We start from the raw sequence: 19,424 nt of genomic DNA on the forward strand, positions 1-19,424 counted from the left end.
GCCCTTAAAAGAAATAAAGCACAACAGGCCATTCTCTGCAGGTTGAATTAGTGACAGGTTAATGGGAGTCGCATTGCTTACATTGCACATGTGACCTGACAGGTTTCTCTTGGGCCCCTGGGAAGACACACATTTTTCATTCCTTGTGGAATGCAGCAGAGGGTGGCAGGTGACAGCCTGTGTTATGTTCTGCGTGACACAAGCTGGCAAAAACCCCTGTGAAGCTTGGGAGGAGACAGCTTGGCCCATCACTGTGTTTATTCAGCTCAAAGGGCTTGGCGTGGGAGTTGTGTGTGGACTGTGGCTTCACAGCTTTGGAAATAATTTCCGCAAAAGTCAATAGCTAGCCTGTGCAGAAAATTGCTAGCCCACCATGTGCTGGCAGAGGAAGAATGGAGGTGCCAACAGCTTGGTGAATTTCTGTGCAGTGGGCTAGAGAATAAGACTTATCAGCGGCTGCTAGCTTTGACGGCTGTGCGCTGCCTCCACAGTCAAAGAAGACGGTGAAGCTTCTGAATATCAGTTGCTGGAAACTGCAGACGCTCAGGTCCTGGTTGTGGGTTTCCCAGAAGCATTTGGTTGGCCCCTGTAAGACAGGATGCTGGACTAGAGGGACCAGCAGGCCCTTCTTATGTTCTTATGTTAACCTCAGTTTGTCATTAACATCCGAATCGGAAACTGTAGTTACTTTAAAGGTTTTATTGGAACGAATCAGGATCATAAACCATGATTTGACCTTGGTGTATTTCCGTAAACTATGGTTTTAACTATCCACTGTTTATCCTTTTCAGACATAGTGAGAAACCATGGGTAGTTTAAACATGGGCGCGGATGCTTCTGATCTCCTTGCAACCAGGGGCGTATGAAGTGGTAGGCGAAGGGGGCAGGCCGTCCCGGGTGACACCCCTTCCTCCCCCCAGCTGTAGAGCAGCCAAGGGCACATGCAGTCAGTATGGGCTGCCTCTCACACGGCGACCATACCGGCTGCTGCACATGCACACTCTGTACGGGATGCCACGCATGCGCACTCCTTACAGATGTCGTGCGTGCGTCACCGGGCTCCGCCACTGCTTGCAACTGCACCAAAGGAGAGGGAAAGGGGGAGTGTGACAGAGCCTCCGTTGCATGGAACTAAATTACATCCTGAACCAGGCCATTAAGTCACAGTTTCCCGTTCAGGTGTAAGGATAAGCTGTAGATTTTACCCACATTTTATTACACAGGGATTATGATACCTGAACTGACCCACTGCATTTACAAAAGTCAGCTACAAGACCTGATCGTGTGTGGCTCATGCCATGTGCATTTCTGGGTTGGAGCTCCATGTTGCTAATGTTATTTCCTGTGTTTGCTTTTCTACTTCATTTGCTGCTTTGAGCATTTCCTTTCAGAGGAGAAAATGGAGATAGATATTTGTGTATAAGTGAATAAAATATATCCTCTGTGGAAGGGGAGTGGGGGAGTAAGGAGCAGCCATTTGGAGATGGTGTTGATTAAAAATATTGGAACAGCTGCCAGTGCTACACACACACACACACACACACACACACACACACAATTGTCCAGAGTAACTGTGCTATCTTCCACTGTACATTTGGAAGGGTAGTAAATCTCTTCATTGCATTCTTCAAAGCCACCAGATCCTCTTTTAAATAAATCCCTCTTTAAATCTGCCTTTGTTATGGTATATACAGATCTTTCCCATCAGGCACTGGACTTGCTGTCAGCCACCTGGAGCTAACAAAATCACTACAAAGGCACATGAATCGTAAATGTCTCCTGTCCCCAGGCAACATCCCGTGACTGGTACCTCTTTCGAGGGAAGCCTGTTTTCTCATAGAGTGCCAAATCCCAGTTTAAGCAGGGAGATGAGCAGGGATAAACATATGATTCAAAAAGCCTGCTTAGGGAGAATTCTTACAGTCAGGCAGCTGCAAGGTTATCGCCACCCTGAAATTATTCTGTGCTGGCAATATTCTTAAGTTGCTTTCTTAATCCTTGAGGATTTAGGCAGTGCCCAAATTCTAAGATGAAAAGGGCCAGCGTCACTCAGGCCAGCATTGTCCCCTTTTCAATGGGCGAGGAAAAAGGTGCTCTGTGCATGTTCAGACACACGTCTTTTCATGTGCCAGGGCTGGACGCTGGCATTCTCAGCAGGTTGAATGCTAGCAATGCATAAAAGCGTTCTTAACTATTTATTACCCAGCAGTCTCCCAGTGAGCGCCCTTTTGTGATCACACTTAGATACATGCTGGGCTAGTTTAAAAAGCTCCCTTCTTTGCCTTAAAAGCCTTACAGGCAGAGAGGAGAGTTGCAGGCTTCCACCCTGAAAACAGACACTAGACGGCAAAGGGCGGCACCAGTTAAGTACTGCAGATTAATTAATGGGCCAAAGTAATCCTTTCAGTAACCCCATCACTTTCTGTGCGTTTAATGGAGAAGGTTTCCTTGTCCATCATTCAGCAAATCCAAGAGAAGACCTGATGGATTTATGGTCAACTGTAGCTTAGCCCACATCTAGCTGCAGAATTACTCCTGGTACAAGGGCCACACCAGGGTGCTATCAAAACCCTTCCTACCACTGCATCTCAATTTTTTTGCCTGGGAGGTTCCCAGATCAAGGACAGGCAGTGCAACATTTGCACTGCTCAGAATGAACTACCATAGTTTGGTTAAACAAAGTTTGCAGAATTAGTTCAAGAATCCCTGAAAGTAGTTCTCACCATTGCCGGGTGAACCGGAGGTGAATTAAGGCCATGTTCACATCATACATTTAAAGCATTGTGATGTCACCTTGAACAGACATGGCTCCCCCCCCCTCCGAATTCTGGGAGCTGTAGTTTGCTAAGGGTCTGAGGGTTGGTGCGAGACCCCTGTTCCCCTCCCAGACCTACAATTCCCAGAGTCGTTTAACAATCGATCGCTTTTCACAGGGAGCTTTGAGATTTGTTATTTCTAATGCCTGGCTATGGGAAAGGATTTGCTGCATGGTTTGGAATCATTTCCTTTTACCATGCAGACTTAAAGGTCTGGCTAAGCTATCTGCATAGGAACCAACTCCTAGGGGCAGAGGGGTCTTCAGGCCCCTCAAAAATATCTGAGAGGACTGGGGGGCCCTCAAAGTTGATAGGCACATTGCCGTTCAAATGGTGGGTGGGTGGGTGGGTGTACCATGTCATGTGATCAGTTATGCAAAGATGGGCTTACCTGCCCCCCCTAATATTTTATTCAAGCTGACAACCCTGGCTATCTGAGCTACTTTCTCATTGAGAACATTTGTTTATTAGCTTGCTTGTTGTTGCTTTGTTATATTTGTATCCTTTCTTTCCACCAAATGGTGCACAAGGCAGCCAATAACACAAATATAATAAAACAGCAGTACTGGTTCCAAGCCATGCAGGAATCTGTCCTGCAAAAGGGGCACAAGTATTATTATGAGTAGCATTTATTAATTTATATACAGTGGTACCTCAGAAGTCAAACGGAATCCATTCTGGAAGTCCGTTTGACTTCCAAAACGTTCAGAAACCAAGGCACGGCTTCCGATTGGCTGCAGGAAGCTCCTACAGCCAATTGGAAGCCGCGTTGGACATTTGGGTTCCAAAGAATGTTTGCAAACCGAAACACTCATTTCTGGGTTTGCAGCGTTCGGGAGCCAAAACATTTGACTCGCAAGGTATTCAGGATCCAAGGTACGTCTGTACTGCCTAATGTCGAAATGGCTTCAAAATGGTTTACAAAAACATAGAAAATGGTTGCACAGCATATGGAGTAAACAAAAATGCACAATAAAACAATCCCATCAAAACGTTAAGATATAAATGTCCACAAATCACTTCCATTGCTGATTCCTAGTCATGTAATGTATAGTTTGACTTGCTTCATACAGAAGGTTCCTGAGTTGAAACTACTGTACTGGCATTTCCAGTTATAGAAAGATCAGAGAAGCTGTTGATGGGATAGAACTTTGACTGGCACCTGAAGGGGTTGCTGCCTTTCAGCGCCACAGACAATTCATTTGACCTGGTATTAGGCAGTACTCTGGGTTCCTTGTGCGAATGAAAAAGCTAAGCTTTGTCAAAACTCCATCTGAAACTGTTGAAACAGGAAACAATAGAATAAGGCAGAAACTAGGAGGAGTCCATTTTATATATTAAAGGAAACAAGAGTCTTGCAAAATCTCCTTCCCCCATATATGCATATCTGTCAACCGTCCCTTATTTGGCAGGAAAGTCCCTTATCCCAGCGCCGTGTCCCACTGCTGTCCCCTATTGATGATGTCCCTTAAATTTCCCGGGTTTCAAAGGAAGCAGCTCCTCTCCCTCCCTCCCTGCCGGCCAGGGAGGAGGGAGGCTCCAACTGTGTTGCTTGGCTGCATTGTTCACCCAATAAGGAATTTAAGAATGACTGGGGGGTGGAGCTTGCATGCCTTGTGCCGATCAAATCGGCCACGTTGCCTGGGAACTCGCCTTTGCTCAGCGCTTCCCAGCGGAGAGGTGATGGTGGTTTTCCTTGCTGCATCCCCTTTGCTGGGTTGCTGTGCTGTGGGAACCACCGCTTGAGGCTTTGTTTGGCTGCTGGCTGGGCTTTCTCCCTTTGGCTCGGAGGGGCCCAGAAGTTGAACATACCTATGCTAGGAAAATCCCTTATTTTGGCTGCTGATCCCTTATTTTTGAGGCTGCTGGTCCCTTATTTTCAAATCTGTAAGTTGACAGCTATGCATATCTGCCTCCTCAACCACTTCAATCTGCAAAACTGGCCACATAATATTTGCTTCTTATATTTGTAAGAAATATAGCTTGAAGTGTGACAGCACATGCACTTTGGAACTCCCTGCCTATAGACATCAGGCAGGCAACTTTGCTGTATTCTTTTCAGTGCTTGCTAAAAACACCTTTGTTTAGGCAAGCGGTCTGTCCAGACACGTAGAATGCCAGCACAGGTTTTAATCTGGTTTTTAGCTTATCATTGATCTTAATTATTATATTTTTACTGTTTTAAATCATTGCTTTTAACTGGTTCTCAATGATAATTTTATTCTTTCTTTATATTTTTTTGTAAACTGCTTTGAGGTTTTATTGCAATCAAGCAGTATATAAACACTGTGAAATAAGTAAGCAAATAAATGATTCCTATTTCTCCCATTTGTCTCCCACACGACTGTATAGATGACAGGGGAAGAGCAGGCCATTGTCTGACTCCAGAGCAATCCCTTTATGCAACTAAAGGCCAGAACGCAGCAGGGGTGCCTCTGTTGAAAAGGCAAATAAGATTTAAATAGAGATAATCCCAGAGGTAAAACTCTGTGGAGCCCAGGTCACCATCAAATAAACTGGTTAACTTGAGCAGAAGAGTAATGTTTGAAACTTATAAAAACTGACAAGATGCCTGATGAATGGGAACTAGTTGACAGTATTAAAAGAGGAGGAAGTAAAATATTAGGTTTCAGTGTGTGTTAAGGCCAAACTAGATGTGACGTTCGCCATCAGGTGCATACCTGATTTTTGTTAAATAAATAGCTGACAAGTGAGATAGGGGAGAGATGGGACCAGGGGAATGTTGTTGTGGTGCCCTTTTCGTTTTGATGCTTAGTGCATGGGAGCCAGTCGCATTCTCCTAAAACTGCCTCTGCAGCTGCTGTTCGCAATAGTACTAAAAGGTAAAGGGTAAAGGGACCCCTGACCATTAGGTCCAGTCGTGGCCGAATCTGGGGTTGCGGTGCTCATCTTGCTTTATTGGCCGGTGGAGCCGGCGTACAGCTTCCGGGTCATGTGGCCAGCATGACTAAGCCGCTTCTGGCAGACCAGAGCAGCGCACGGAAACGCTGTTTACCTTCCCGCCGGAGCAGTACCTATTTATCTACTTGTACTTTGATGTGCTTTCGAACTGCTAGGTTGGCAGGAGCTGGGACCGAGCAACGGGAGCTCATCCTGTCGCAGGGATTCAAACTGCCGACCTTCTGATTGGCAAGTCCTAGGCTCTGTGGTTTAAGCCACAGCGCCACCCGCGTCCCCTTGCAATAGTACTACTGCTTAACAAAAATACGCGAAGAAAAGGAAAACTCTCATTGCCTCAATCCCTGGAAAAAGAGTAATGGGTGTTATGGTTGATTAGCAATATGAAGTTGTCTTATACAGAGTCAGACCGGTACCTAGCCCAGCATTGTCCACTGCAGGGACACAGAACCTCTGGCACTCCAGATATAGATGGACTCTAGCCTCCATCAGCTACAGCCAGCATGGCTAGTGGTCAAGGATGATGGGAGATGTTGTCTGGCAACATGTGGAAGGCCACAGGTTCCCCAACCCTGGGCTTCCTTAACTTGACAGTAGGTCTCCAGATCTCATGAAGGGTCTTCTCAAGCCCTGCTCCTTTGAACAGAAGAGACCAGTGGTTAAAACTGGGATCTTCTGCATCTGCAGCATAGCTTCTAAGTCCCAGCCCTTCCCTGCATAAAGCATCTTCTTTTAATTCCTGTTCTGTAAACTGATCTTAGTTGGGCTTTTTTTTCTTTCCCCTCTTACTCATCACTTCCTTTCTGTTTCTTCTTCATTTCTCCCATCGTCTCCCGCCTCTATCTACCACTTGCAAAAAAATAAATGCGCACAGAAAGTTAAGTTTTGCTCTAACTTCAGAGGACAACTTCTCGTTTTGTATTTGAAACAGAGAAGGGTTCTCCAAATCCTAATTGTGAATTCTCCAAATCCTATTGAATGTATGACTTGCTACAGCTGTGTCCCATTCTTCAATATGAAGAAGCTCAAAGCAGCATTTTAGCTGCACAACAATCCCATCAAGCAGGTTAAGTTGAATAAGCCCAAGCCCACTTAATTGGCTTCATTGTTTGAGTGGGGATATGAACTTACATTCCCATATCTCCCCAATCAAGGCGCCTAAAGATTTATAAAAGCATGTCATAACTATACTATATCAAGGCTCTTAATTTGCACATCACAATGAATCCGTGTTCCTGGTTTGTGTTGTGCTGCTTGATCACTCCTGCTTGCTCCTCCCCTCCAGCATGAGCGAAACAAACCTTGAAATGGAGATGATGATACTGCCAGTCACTACAACCCAGCCTTTTTTAACCTTGGGTCCCCAGATGTTGTTGGACTACAACTCCCACCATCCCTAGCTAGCAGCACAGGGATGATGGGACTTGTAGTCCAACAACTTCTGGGGTTCCAAGGTTGAGAAAGGCTGCTGTAGACTAGACTGAGTTAGGTGGACCAAGGACTGACTTGGTGGAAGGCAGATTCCTGTGTTCCTATGATACTCCAACGTCCTTGCAGAATTGAATGTACCAATTGGCTGAGAAAGAAATACTTTCAGGGATTGAAAGCAGATGTTGTCTGTGCCTCTGACCCACAATGCCTGGCATATATGCTCAGTGGGAGGGTGGGTGACTAATTTATGGAAAACTGCAGAAGTCCAGGCAAAAATGAGTCATGCAAGAAAACAGCCTATTTTACTCAATTCCAAAACTGTGTTCTGCGGTTCAAAAACTTATCTGTGCAATGTGGGGTTTGTAACAGTTGATTTGCTTCCTGAAGGGAGAGCAGCGTGGAGATGGAGTTGTTGTTCGGTCTTCTCAGATTCAGGCAAGCCTTTGCATAACTGGTATTTGCTTTTTGTCAGGGTTGTTTTGCAATACGAAGCACTCAGGGCCGATGCTGTTATGAAAAGGAGCTGAATGGCTGGATCATCTAGGAGCAGTTTTAATTATCCTGGAGCACATGGCTTTGAGATCCTTCCAAAATTTTGGTGCCCAGAGCAATTTTGATCAGATAGTCTTCTCTAATAAGTTTTCTCGCGGTGCAAACAAGAACAGCATTAGCATAGTTGCGCTTTCATCCTGCAATTAATGCTGCTACCATGCCATTAAGGATATGACTGTGCTTTTGGCACGGGGCATCCTGCAGGACTTGCAATTAATTTCTAACTTCAGAAACAATTAAGCTTTGCCACAAAGCCCCCTGCTGGTTTGCCAGGTGATCTGTTATTAAGGTTTGCAAAAAGTACGCTCAAAAGAGCAGTAGCTTTTAACTTTTTGCAGGTAGGCTGGTGAATTCAGCCACAGCAGTGTGCTTCTGCATGCTGCATGAAAAAGGGTGAACAGAGCTTATACCTATTTGCTTTTATTTGATTTAACGTTATTTATATGCTGCTCGGATGTAGCAAAACCCTGTAAACGGTTTACAAGAAAAAAGTTGTGCATACCAATCCTAGTGACTCCCATGTTGCGCCCTTGAATTGCTGTGCAGTGTTATATTAATACTGTTAACTCCCAGCATTAGGCGTATCTTTGAATAATTGTTACGATGCACCAAGGATCACTCAATTAAAAACGTTGTGGGCGGGATTCAACTAAGAAGCTGCGTCAGCAGAAGCCTGAAATTGGCTCGGGGTGGGTAGGTGGGAGGACCCCCAGAACAGTGTGCAGGGGAGCAGAGAGGAGATTTTTCCACCTGGCAAACTGCAGTGTTTTAATTCCACCCCTTGTAACTTACAGGTAACTGCCATTGTCCAATATTTTATTTTTTTCCATTTCTAGGGGAAAGGGGCATTTGTGTATTGTAACCTTAACTTTAAGGGACGCGGGTGGCGCTGTGGGTTAAACCACAGAGCCTAGGACTTGCCGATCAGAAGGTTGGCGGTTCGAATCCCGGCGACAGGGTGAGCTCCCGTTGCTCAGTCCCTGCTCCTGCCAACCTAGCAGTTCAAAAGCACGTCAAAGTGCAAGTAGATAAATAGGTACCGCTCCGGCGGGAAGGTAAATGGCGTTTCCGTGTGCTGCTCTGGTTCGCCAGAAGCAGCTTAGTCATGCTGGCCACATGACCGGAAGCTGTACGCCGGCTCCCTTGGCCAATAAAGCGAGATGAGCGCCGCAACCCCAGAGTCGGTCACGACGGGACCTAATGGTCAGGGGTCCCTTTAGCTTTACCCTTAGCTTTTACCACATTGCTTTGAGGGTCTTATCAAAGCTAACCAGTGCTGCTGAAATGTTAAAGCAGGATTTGTGGCTATCATACAAGAAAGCATAACCAGCATGCATTATAAAAGCAATAACAGCAACAGCCATTCTTTTCAATCACTTAATGCATTGGGGAAATCCCCAGGATGAAAGTAATCTATGAGATTGTCTGGTGTTGCATTTCCCCGCCGGTTTTCTAAGCAATATTAAAATGAAACTTAATCTGTATTTAGGGTGGCTGGGTGCCCTACATTTCAGAGGACGGGGCTCTGTTTTAACAGCTGCCGGAAGACAGTCCTCTATTTGAAGACATCCTTTATTTGAAGAGCTGTCCGGTCAAAGTCTGACTTAAAGATAAAGAACTCTAAGAAGGGAGCATAGGGGCCTTGAAGTGACCTCTCAGCAGGTAGCAGGTAACTTCAGGATGACAGACTGACTGAGCAGGCAGACAGGTCACCAAGTCAACCGTCCTTTGAAATACAGTTTTTGCCCAGTGTTAGCAGACACATGCCCCTAGTTTTGCAGTGATCTGAATCTTGATTGCTGTCTGCAGTAAGAGAGGAACCAATTCAATCTGGTGATACCAGGTAAACATCAGTGCAAGAGCTCTTCTGTCCTTTGATATATGGATAAAAATATAACTCTTATTTCAGGGAAGTGAAGCTGGCTTCATAGATTTGGGCTGTTTTCACCAGACACCTGCTAAGGATTACAGCCTGAAAGTTGAAGGTAAGTTCCATGTAATGTTTACTGGCAGTTCTGAAAGAACTAGCAAAATGCCCATATATATATTTTTTACTAGCTGGATGTATGTAAAGGGAGGGTCTGCATAATGCAGATAACCTGTGGCTGTCTTTTTCAGATTACAAAAGGCATGGTTATTCAGGAGGCTTTTGTCTGCTAAGTATCTGCTGTTGTTCTTTTTTAATGTAATGTTTAGCTGCAGTCTGTGCCTTTTTGTTGTGTGTTTTGAACTATTTGATGGTTGCTTTTTTGTTGCATTTCATGACATTGCCATTTTAAATTGTTGCAAGCTACTCTTCACAATGTATACGAGCTTAAAGAACAGAATAGTGTTATAAGAAAAAACTGCTCTTTTTCCCTTATGGGGTATCCAAGATCCCGCAAAGAGTCCTTATGTAGGTTCTCTATCGGTAGGAGAAAATAACAGAGGCCAACCAGAGAATATTGAGAAGCAAAGCAGCTAGTAAGCATGATCTTTATTAAACTGCTGCAACAGGGTCCCCTGCTCACCCCACACAGGGAGGGAGGAGAGAAACCCAGAATATTGGTGTGCAAGCTCTTATATAGACTTTTGAAATTGCCTACCCTTGTAGCTCAAGACCACTCCCCAAAACATCATACATACATCACAGAAAGAGGTGGTCCCCAGCAGAAATTTGAGTGTGTTGCTTCTCTCCTGTCTGCCAGGATATCTGATAATGCCTTATCTGACTGCCTTTTCTGGATAGCCTGGCCATTCCTTTGAGATGGAAAATACTTAGTTTCTGAATCTCTTACACATATTGATAGTGTGCTCCGTTTAACAGATTCTTGCCAGACTGTATTTACAGGGAGGTGTAAGCCCCTACAGTCCAAAGACAGTTGGAAAGCTTTTCCCATTTCCTTCCTCCTTGCAGAGAAACATTTGAGGTCAATTTGGGAGAGTCAAAATGGCTTCAGGATTGTTCTCCTGTACTATTTCAGATGCGTGTTTTATATACTTATGTATGTGTTTGCTTGTACATTTATGAATGAATATATATATATACACACATATATATATGTATGTAGATGTGTGTGTGTGTGTGTATATGACCTTAGAATTCCTATAACAATAGAAATCTCAATCTTAATGTAAATAAATAACACGCACATGCATAGAGTTTCTGGGCATTTCGCATCAGACATCCCTTTTCCACTCAGCTCCTCAATAAGGCGCCGCTTGGCATTTTTACCCCGCCTTTTCCTCCAAGCAAACATTTCAAGGAAGTGTGCAGTAGTGGAGGCAGTGCAGTGTAGTGGTTAGCGTTTCGGGCTAGGTTCCCCCACCTCAAAGAAGCCTCTTCTATAAATGAAGCACAATTGGACAGGAATCAGCAAGTTCACTTCGGAATGAAAGGAAGGAAGGAACAGCATTCCTGTGTCATCCAAGCAGCCTCAAAAGTTCTTATTATCTAGATTAGTACTAATAAGTGTGATAATTATCTCAGATCATTTGATCCAGACAATCCTATGGACATCGGCCAGTTCCAGGCTGTAGCCTGTGTATAACATTTGACGCACTCCGGCATATTTTGAGTAGCTTTCTCCGAAGGACTCAGAGCACTGATCATTTCCAAATGGAAAACGCTCTGAAAAAGTTGTAATGCTGGAAAATGCCAGGATTGCTCCAGCTAAGGTTTACTCAGCATAGACCTATTTAAAGTCATTAGGCCCAGGTTAGCCATGCCCATTAATTTCAGTGGGTAAAATTTAGTTGACAGCAATCCATTATCTCAAACAGGGACCAAGCTCAATTTCCTGAAGTGTTTCTTATCTCCATGTTTTTATACAGTATTTGTATGAGAATTGGGTTTTGGATGGCGGTCAGGTGTGGAACGTGGGGTAATCTGAGACATGCTGGAGCTATTTAGGAGCCTTGTACAGTATAGATGTTTGGCTTAAATGTGTATTTAAAAAAGGAGTGCCAGGCATTTTCAGAAACCCATTTTTGTTTTGTTTTTCATCCGAACAGCTTTGGGAACAAAGAGTGGATTAGGAAACACATTATGAAGCATTTCCATTCTTTCTCAGACTGAGCGCTTCTCCAGATTTTGAATTGCGGTTTCAGATCACAGAAGTGCAACTGTAAATATGTGACATTTTAAAAAGCATACAAAATGTGTATTTCAGGGGGAAAGCGCTGAAATGTGTACACTGTGTACAATTTCATGCGTTCTTTCTGAAAGTCTGCAGAAAGCAGGATAAACATGTCTGAGCACCAGCAAAACTGACATGCGACAGGCATCGGTTGGTCCATCCCACCTTTATTTGGTAAAGCCATGTTGATAGATCGAGATGTAGGTATTCTGTTTGCATCAGCTTTTACACTGGCCTTTGGAAACGCAAACATGTACAAACAACTTGTGGGAATGTTCAGGGAGGCAGGAGAGGATATATTGTTTAATATCCTTCCTAACTTGCACTAGCAAGTTCTAGTTACAAGTAGGTAGTTGTGTTGGTCTGCCATAGTTGAAACAAAATAAAAAAATTCCTTCCAGTAGCACCTTAGAGACCAACTAAGTTTGTTATTGGTATGAGTTTTCGTGTGCACGCACACTTCTTCAGTTCTATAATTTAGCAGAGTTTTAACATTCCCTTTTTAAATACACAGTGGTTAGCTTGTTCCAAGCTCATTTAAGCTTCTTGATATAGGATTCCTGGTAATCCCCTTTACTCCCCCTTAAAAAGAATAGACACAACACAGTCTTGTGTAAAAGTATAAAAGATGTTTACTCACACATTCAGTTCACAGATGGATCCCTGAAGGCAGACTTAGTTACAAAGTATATACACGTGGAATCTATCCCATAAGGAGATCGTCCCTTTGTGCTCTGTTGGCTGGAAGCCAACAGGGCCTCTCTAGCAAAAGAGCTTTTGCTTCTACGAGGAATGGAGGCAGAGAGCGAGAGAGTGGGCTTTGTTCTTGGTCCTTTTGTCACCTGGACAGGTAAGGTCTCGCCCATCTCTAGTCACACACAGAGGAAGTTTGTTCCAGCCCAGGAGGAAACAGGAAGTTTTCTATTGGTTGATGCAAACATCCCATTTCATGTCCACTCTAGGAATGTTGAACTTGACTGCTATGTGTTTCACATCCCACACAACTAAGCAGGTAAAACTACCAAACTAAATTAAAACGCCAGCTGGTGCAACATGTGCACAAAATATAAACATAAAAACACCACTAAGCAGATAAAATCACCATGCTCAATCAGAATTTTAAAATTCTACAATTTAAAATTAAGGACATTGTTGAGATACTTGGTTGCCAAGGATTTTGAAGTTTTTGCTGCGACAACCTTTTCTTGATCTGCAAGATCTTGATCCATCCCTCCTTGGGTGAGATGGTAGAGCCATGTCAGTTAAGCCAGTTTTAAACCACTTTAAGTTTGTAGTGTAAATGTGCTGCCAGTGGACAAAACAGTTTCAGCCAATGCAGTTGAGCGTATCTTCCATTTGAAATGCTTAAACCACCCAACTGCCCCTTCATGTCTACTTTCTCCTGCATTAACGAGCAGCCCAAAACAAATCCACCTCTACGCTTATGTAATAAGACAAAATAGACACAAAAATAACTCCCCAAAATACACAGAACACCAGCAGTGACGTTTTGTTTTGCAAGGTTCTCAGGATCGCATGACAAATATTGACAATGAAGGTGTCGGCGCACCTTCTCAAGGATCACTTGTTCCAGTGTCAATATAGTTAAATGGTATACTTAAAACAGAAGAAAACACTGCTCTGGATTTTGCAGTGCCTTGGATAATAAAGAAAATTTCTGAATACAGTCATACCTTGGAAGTTGAATTGAATTTGTTCCAGAAGTCGGTTCAACTTCCAAAACGTTCGGAAACCAAAGCACGGCTTCTAATTGGCTGTAGGAAGCTCCTACAGCCAATCGGAAGCTGCAGAAGCCCCGTCAGACATTAGGCTTCCAAAAATCCTTCACAAACTGGAACAATCACTTCTGGGTTTGCGGCGTTCAGGAGCCAAAACGTCTGAGTAGCAAGGCGTTCAGGATCCAGGGTATGACTGTATACTGCATATTTGGACTGGGTTCCCCCCCCCCCCCACATACACTTCTGCATAAACAATTTTAAATACCTTTCTGTTCTTGTTATTTGAATTTATATCCCTCTCTTTCTTCCAAATGAGCCAGCAAACAATAAGCAATAAAATGATTTTTAAAAACCTTTAAAACAATTCCAGTTCAGATGCAGACAGGGAAAGATCTCAGTTTCGAAGGTATTCCATAAGCACCAAAAAGGCAACAGAGACAGCACTATTGAATCATAGAATGGTAGCATTGTAAGGGCCTGTTGTTGTTTAGTCGTTTAGTTGTATCCGACTCTTTGTGACCCCATGGACCAGACCACGCCAGGCACTCCTGTCTTCCACTGCCTCCCGCAGTTTGGTCAAACTCATGCTGGTAGCTTCGAGAACACTGTCCAACCATCTCGTACTCTGTCATCCCCTTCCCCTTGTGCCTTCAATCTTTCCTAACATCAGGGTCTTTTCCAGGGAGTCTTCTCTTCTCATGAGGTGGCCAAAGTATTGGAGCCTCAGCTTCTGGATCTGTCCTTCCAGTGAGCTTGTAAGGGCCTATATATTCCCTATATTGTGCAGAATTGACCTCCTGATATCCTGGCCTATTGAGATGTTTTGCCCTTATGTGAACAAGCTCCAAAGAACCACAGGCCCTTGTACATATTCCAAATTCTACCCTCCCCTGGCCGCATGCCATAATTCTCAATTTCCTAACCTTGTTTGTGACAGACCATAGTTTTCTAGTTTGTCTGAACAGTAAACTATGGTTAGAGCTTGCCTGCAGACTAGGATCACAAATCAGGATCATAGGCTGGATTGCAAATAAGGCTTTTCTTTGTGAAATGCCCCGAATTTTTGGCTAGCTATGCAGTCATTGCTCGTAGCTTGTTCCTGCAGTTCACTTTGCTAAGATTACCGGTAGTCTTTTAAATTAAGTTGCCACTTAACTGAAAATGTAGGCCTCTGGGCTGGGCTTGTGCTTCTCCAATAATTTTTGTAGTGTCTAGTGTTTGAGATGATGAAAGCATTGGGGTGGCCCATGGGCTTTGTGATGGGGTAGCCTTTCTTAACCTGTGGGTCCCCAGATGTTGTTGAACTACAACTCCCATCACCCCTAGCTAGCAAGGCCAGAGCTCAGTGATGATGGGAGTTGCAGTCCAACAATATCTGGGGATCCACAGATTGAGAACCTCTGTATGGGGGAAGGGGGAAACGTGTCTGATAAGATCTCTGTTTTTCTCAGAAAAGAAAAGCCAACCGCGGGGGGGGGGGCATGTTTAAAATGTGTGTCTGTCTGAGCAGTATATTCACACAGTTAAAAATAGGGCACTTTGAGACAGGGGGAAGAAGGACAAACCCAAAACATGAAGTAGAAAGCCAAACAGATTACTCGTTATTCTCTTCTCTTTTTAACGGTTGTTGTATATAGAGTAACTGGGAAGTGAAACAAGCACAGATAATTACATTAAGCTCCCGTGTGCCCTGCTGACAGCTGCATCTGGGATGCTTTCACATCTGCCAAGGCCTGCTGCTGATGCATTCTGGGAAATTAAAAAGAGTTTATAGCCCCAGCTCTGCAGTGCTGCTGGGCACTCCGCTTCCGCAGCAAGATAAGCCTGACAGGGGCCGCTGATAGGCAAAGGGACAGAGGAACCTTTGCCCAGCGCATCCACAAATGTGAATCTAGACCTGGTTCCCACAGAATATACCATGAAGTCTTTAAGGCCTTATACAAATCTTATGGACAGTTGTACTTAGAACTGTCCAGAGCCTTTTCGGTGGTGGCTCCCAGATTGCTGTCTTTCCACCAGCAGGTGAAAACCTTCTTGTTCCAACAGGCTTTGGGGGACTGACTGCTTTTAATGAAAGGGCTGGTGTTGTGCTGTTTTCATTGTAATTATTGGCATGGTGTTAATATGTTTATGTATATAGCTTTAATTCTATCAGTGTTTAATTAGGTTTTTAAAGGTTGATTTTTCTTTTTTTTAGTGGTCCTTATTCTTATCTGTATGCCACCTTGAGTCCTATAAGGACTGTGAATAGCTCAGTTGGTAGAGCATGAGACTCAGAATCTCTGGGTCATGGGTTCAAGCCCCACATAGGGCAAAAGATTCCTGCATTACAGGGGGTTGGACTAGATGACCCCCATGGTCCCTTCCAACTCTACAGTTCTTGGATTCTAGGATAGTGGTGTAAAAAGGCAAGGTATACATAGATAAAGAAAAGCAAGCAAGCAAGCAAACATGCTTGAATAGTGGGTCTTAGATAGAAGGTAACTGAGGTGGTACCTGTGGCAGAGACTGAGATCAGGCCTCAGACTTGAGTCTTCCTCCCCTGATGTCTTTACTGTCAGGAGAAACTGTTGAATTAACAAAGAGATTCTGCAATCATTTAAAGACATCACAAAATGAAGTGATGATGGTAGTTCTAAATTTGATGGAATTTTGCTTCTCTGTTGATCAGGACAGTGTTTACTTTTCCCAAAGCCTTTTTCTTGTTGCATTTCTTGTTACCTTCCCTCTGTAACCAAACCTTCATATAGCAGACACAGAGAACATCCAGCCCCGTGGCCTTAACTAGGCCCAACACAAGCCAAACTTTGCCTGCAAGGCTATTTCACCTGCTCTGGACCTGACATCATGTGTGGTGTCAGGTGAGGCGCAATGAGGAATGTGGCTCCAAAGGACCGTTTGGGAGCTGAAAGTGAGCTCCCAGCCGTTCTTCTGCAAGCTGGGTTCGCAAACAGTGCCAAGTTCATGAGGTGGGGGGCTCACTGTTGCCGCCAATTAGGTGATCAGCTATCAGCCACCCCCGCTTGTCTGTTTGGAAGATAAAAATGCTTAAGAATTCCTTGCTCAAGCAGTCAAAGGTATTGCGGAGGCTGCTGGCTTTCCATCATTAGGGAGATTACTGATTAATAGTCCTTAATAGACAGTCAATATCTCTGGAAGGAAGCTAATGCTTAGAATTAGTGCCAGAGAGAGATATTGGTCTCTGTGGAAGGAGGGACACAAAGTTATTTGAAAATTCAGGGTGGGGGGAGAGATTTGGATAGAAATAGCCATTTTTTGTTTTCTGTTTTTTCCCCCCGGTTTTGAACTTTATTTTAGCTCGGCTGTGTAGGGCTTTTCTTAGACATAATGTAGTTATGCTCACTGTCACTGTGAGAGCCAAATGTGTTGTGGGCAACCAAAGCAGTTTCTGTGCCAAAACCGGCCCTAAACCCTGATTGAAATGGATCCAGAAAATCAGTTTCTTCCAAAAGCGCCCAGATCTGGTCTGCGATCATTCGCTCCAGAACCTTGCTCAGGAAAGGGAGATTAGTAACTGGCTGGTAGTTAGTTAGGTTTTCTGATTCCAGGAAAGGTTTCTTAAGGAGTGGTTTTACCACTGCCTCCTTCAAACAGGCAGGGACCACCTCCTCTCGTAAAGAGGCATTGATCACCTCCCTGGCCCAGTAAAATTCTTCAGCTGACACAGCGAAGCTTGGGCAATTGCAGATTCCCATCCGTGTGGAGGCTTCTTGGAGGCAGCTTCAATATTTACCACTCAAAACTGTTTTCCTTTGTTCTTCACTATGAGGAAATATACCCTGTCCCTAGATGAACCCTGCCCACTTGAAGGCAAGTTTCACCTTGTGTGACAGGTTTGAAAGCTTTACGTGCCCAGAGGACGTTTGTTGTAATGAAGCCTCGCAATTGAAAGTTTGGGGCATGCCAGCCGAGCAGAGAGAAGGCATAAGAGCATGAGGCAAGCCCTGCTGGATCTGGCCAATAGACCCAAAAGTCCACCATCCTGATCTCACAGTGGCTGGCCAGAAGCCCATGGGTAGCCTGCAAGCTGGACATGAGCCAAACAGCACTCTCACCTACATGCAGTTTGCAGCAACTGGTATTCAGAAGTGATATGTCAATCTGCGTGTGAACTTGGTTCAGACATGGCCCTGGTTCAAAATGGCATACCAGATTCAGCATGATCAGAAAGCGTTTTCCCCTGGTATGGAGGTGCACAAATGGTGCCGATAATTGGCACATTTGCACACTTTAGGAGAAGCTACAGAAATCCTGTTTTGGAATCAGCAAAGAGCAAGGAACTGGAAGTGTGTAGTGCTTATTGGTTTTTAATTCCCCCCATCCACATACCACAGTGTCCCAAGCCGAGATAGAACAATCAGTCTATTTCATGTCTGTTTCTCACTGGTAAATTGGTCCTATCCTGTTTCTATATCCAACTGCGAGTTTTGTTTTGTTTTTTTAAATGTTGCACAAAAAGTGCATTATTTTTTAACATATCCCCCACATGCACATTTTATATGCAATTTGTTTCTCCAAATGTGCCTTTTTAAAGGAGATGGTGACATCACAGAATTCAGAGAACTGAACCGCATTTCGATTTGCATATCAGTCCAGGAAACGTGTAGCAGGTTGCTTGCCTTAAAAAAAATGGACTGAAATCCATTGAGTATCCTTAGTCCAAAGTGGTTCGGCGCTATAGTAATGCCTCAGGAAAGTAAGCTTGTTCAAACTCCTCTCTCTCCCGTAGTTTCATCTAATGCAATGACCCAGCAGCCACAGGATGAATTTGACAGCAGCGTGGAGAAGGCAGTAGATTGGATGAAGACCATTCAGGAGAGACTGCGGATCAATGACAACACCAAGGGACCTAGGTCTGCCCTGGAGGCCAGGCTAAGAGACACAGAGGTACACACACACACGCGCGCGCACACACACACACACACCTGATTTCCTTCAGACATTTTTTTAGCTGTAATATTGTTACTGCTGTGATTACCATCTGAACCTGCCCTGACATTGAGATCTTTGTCTGAGGACCTGCTCCAGATGTGCTCCCCAGTGCTATTTTTCTAGGAAAAGAGGTGCCAGAACTCACCATGAGTGCCTCCCATGTTCTCTTATAATATCAATGGCACCCCCTAAGAGGTGCCAGAACTGAGTTCTGGTGAGTTCCAGCTGAAAAAAAGCCCTGGCTGTAGGCATCTGAAAGCAAAGGCTATGGCACATCCTTCTGATTTAATCACAACCCAGTCCTCTGTGCCCTGTCCTTTTCGCCTATTAAATGATTAAATTAGCTAATGGTTAATTCATATCTGCAGTCATCGTTACATACAGAAATTAGTCTTGCTAATGTCTCAATCTCGTTGGCTGTTGGCTTTTTAAATAACTTGGCTCCAAAGTTTCTGTTTCTGAGCTGAGCAGTTTATAGTCATACTTGATTTATATGATTTATGTTCCATTAATCTGTGAATGAAATCTTCAGCCAAGGAAAGCAGTTTTTTTTTTTTAAAGCATGAAAAACGAGAATGTCATCATTGCAACAGATTTTCTCAAGAACACTTATTCACCTTCCCATTACTGCGAGCACTAATGAGTTCTGAAACCTGGCTTCAGATTTATTTATAGATCTTCCTTTTGTTACCTAGTGCAGTTTATATTCTGGGATTGGCTCCTGGGAATTTTAATTAGTTCTATAGAAACACACTGTGGTTTACGGGGAGATGCAACCTAAGGTTTAATTTAGACATCATGGCCATGTGGCTATCAGATAAGTGCTGCAATGATCACATGCTTCCTTCTATCCTCATATGCTCTGATTCTCTCATCTTACCTCTCCTGAGCTACAA

At 44.0% G+C, this 19,424-nt stretch overlaps 1 protein-coding gene across 2 annotated transcripts in view; it reads left to right on the plus strand.

The window, feature by feature from the left end:
• The window catches only part of SYNE3 (spectrin repeat containing nuclear envelope family member 3), a 97,330-nt gene that overhangs the window by 13,889 nt on the left and 64,017 nt on the right, over nucleotides 1–19,424 (plus strand). Inside the window, exons 1-3 of one of the 2 annotated variants that reach the window (XM_081016086.1) lie at nucleotides 7,478–7,601; nucleotides 9,628–9,703; nucleotides 18,326–18,483. In XM_081016086.1, the coding sequence (XP_080872212.1) occupies nucleotides 18,340–18,483 (144 nt within the window). In that variant the 5' untranslated portion in view covers nucleotides 7,478–7,601; nucleotides 9,628–9,703; nucleotides 18,326–18,339. Of the gene's footprint in view, nucleotides 1–7,477; nucleotides 7,602–9,627; nucleotides 9,704–18,325; nucleotides 18,484–19,424 lie in introns of those variants that run through there. The other variant, XM_081016085.1, reaches the window with a different exon arrangement.

Source organism: Podarcis pityusensis, assembly GCF_964106645.2.
Source record: "Podarcis pityusensis genome assembly, chromosome: 1".
In the NCBI taxonomy this organism is placed as follows: Eukaryota; Metazoa; Chordata; class Lepidosauria; order Squamata; family Lacertidae; genus Podarcis; species Podarcis pityusensis.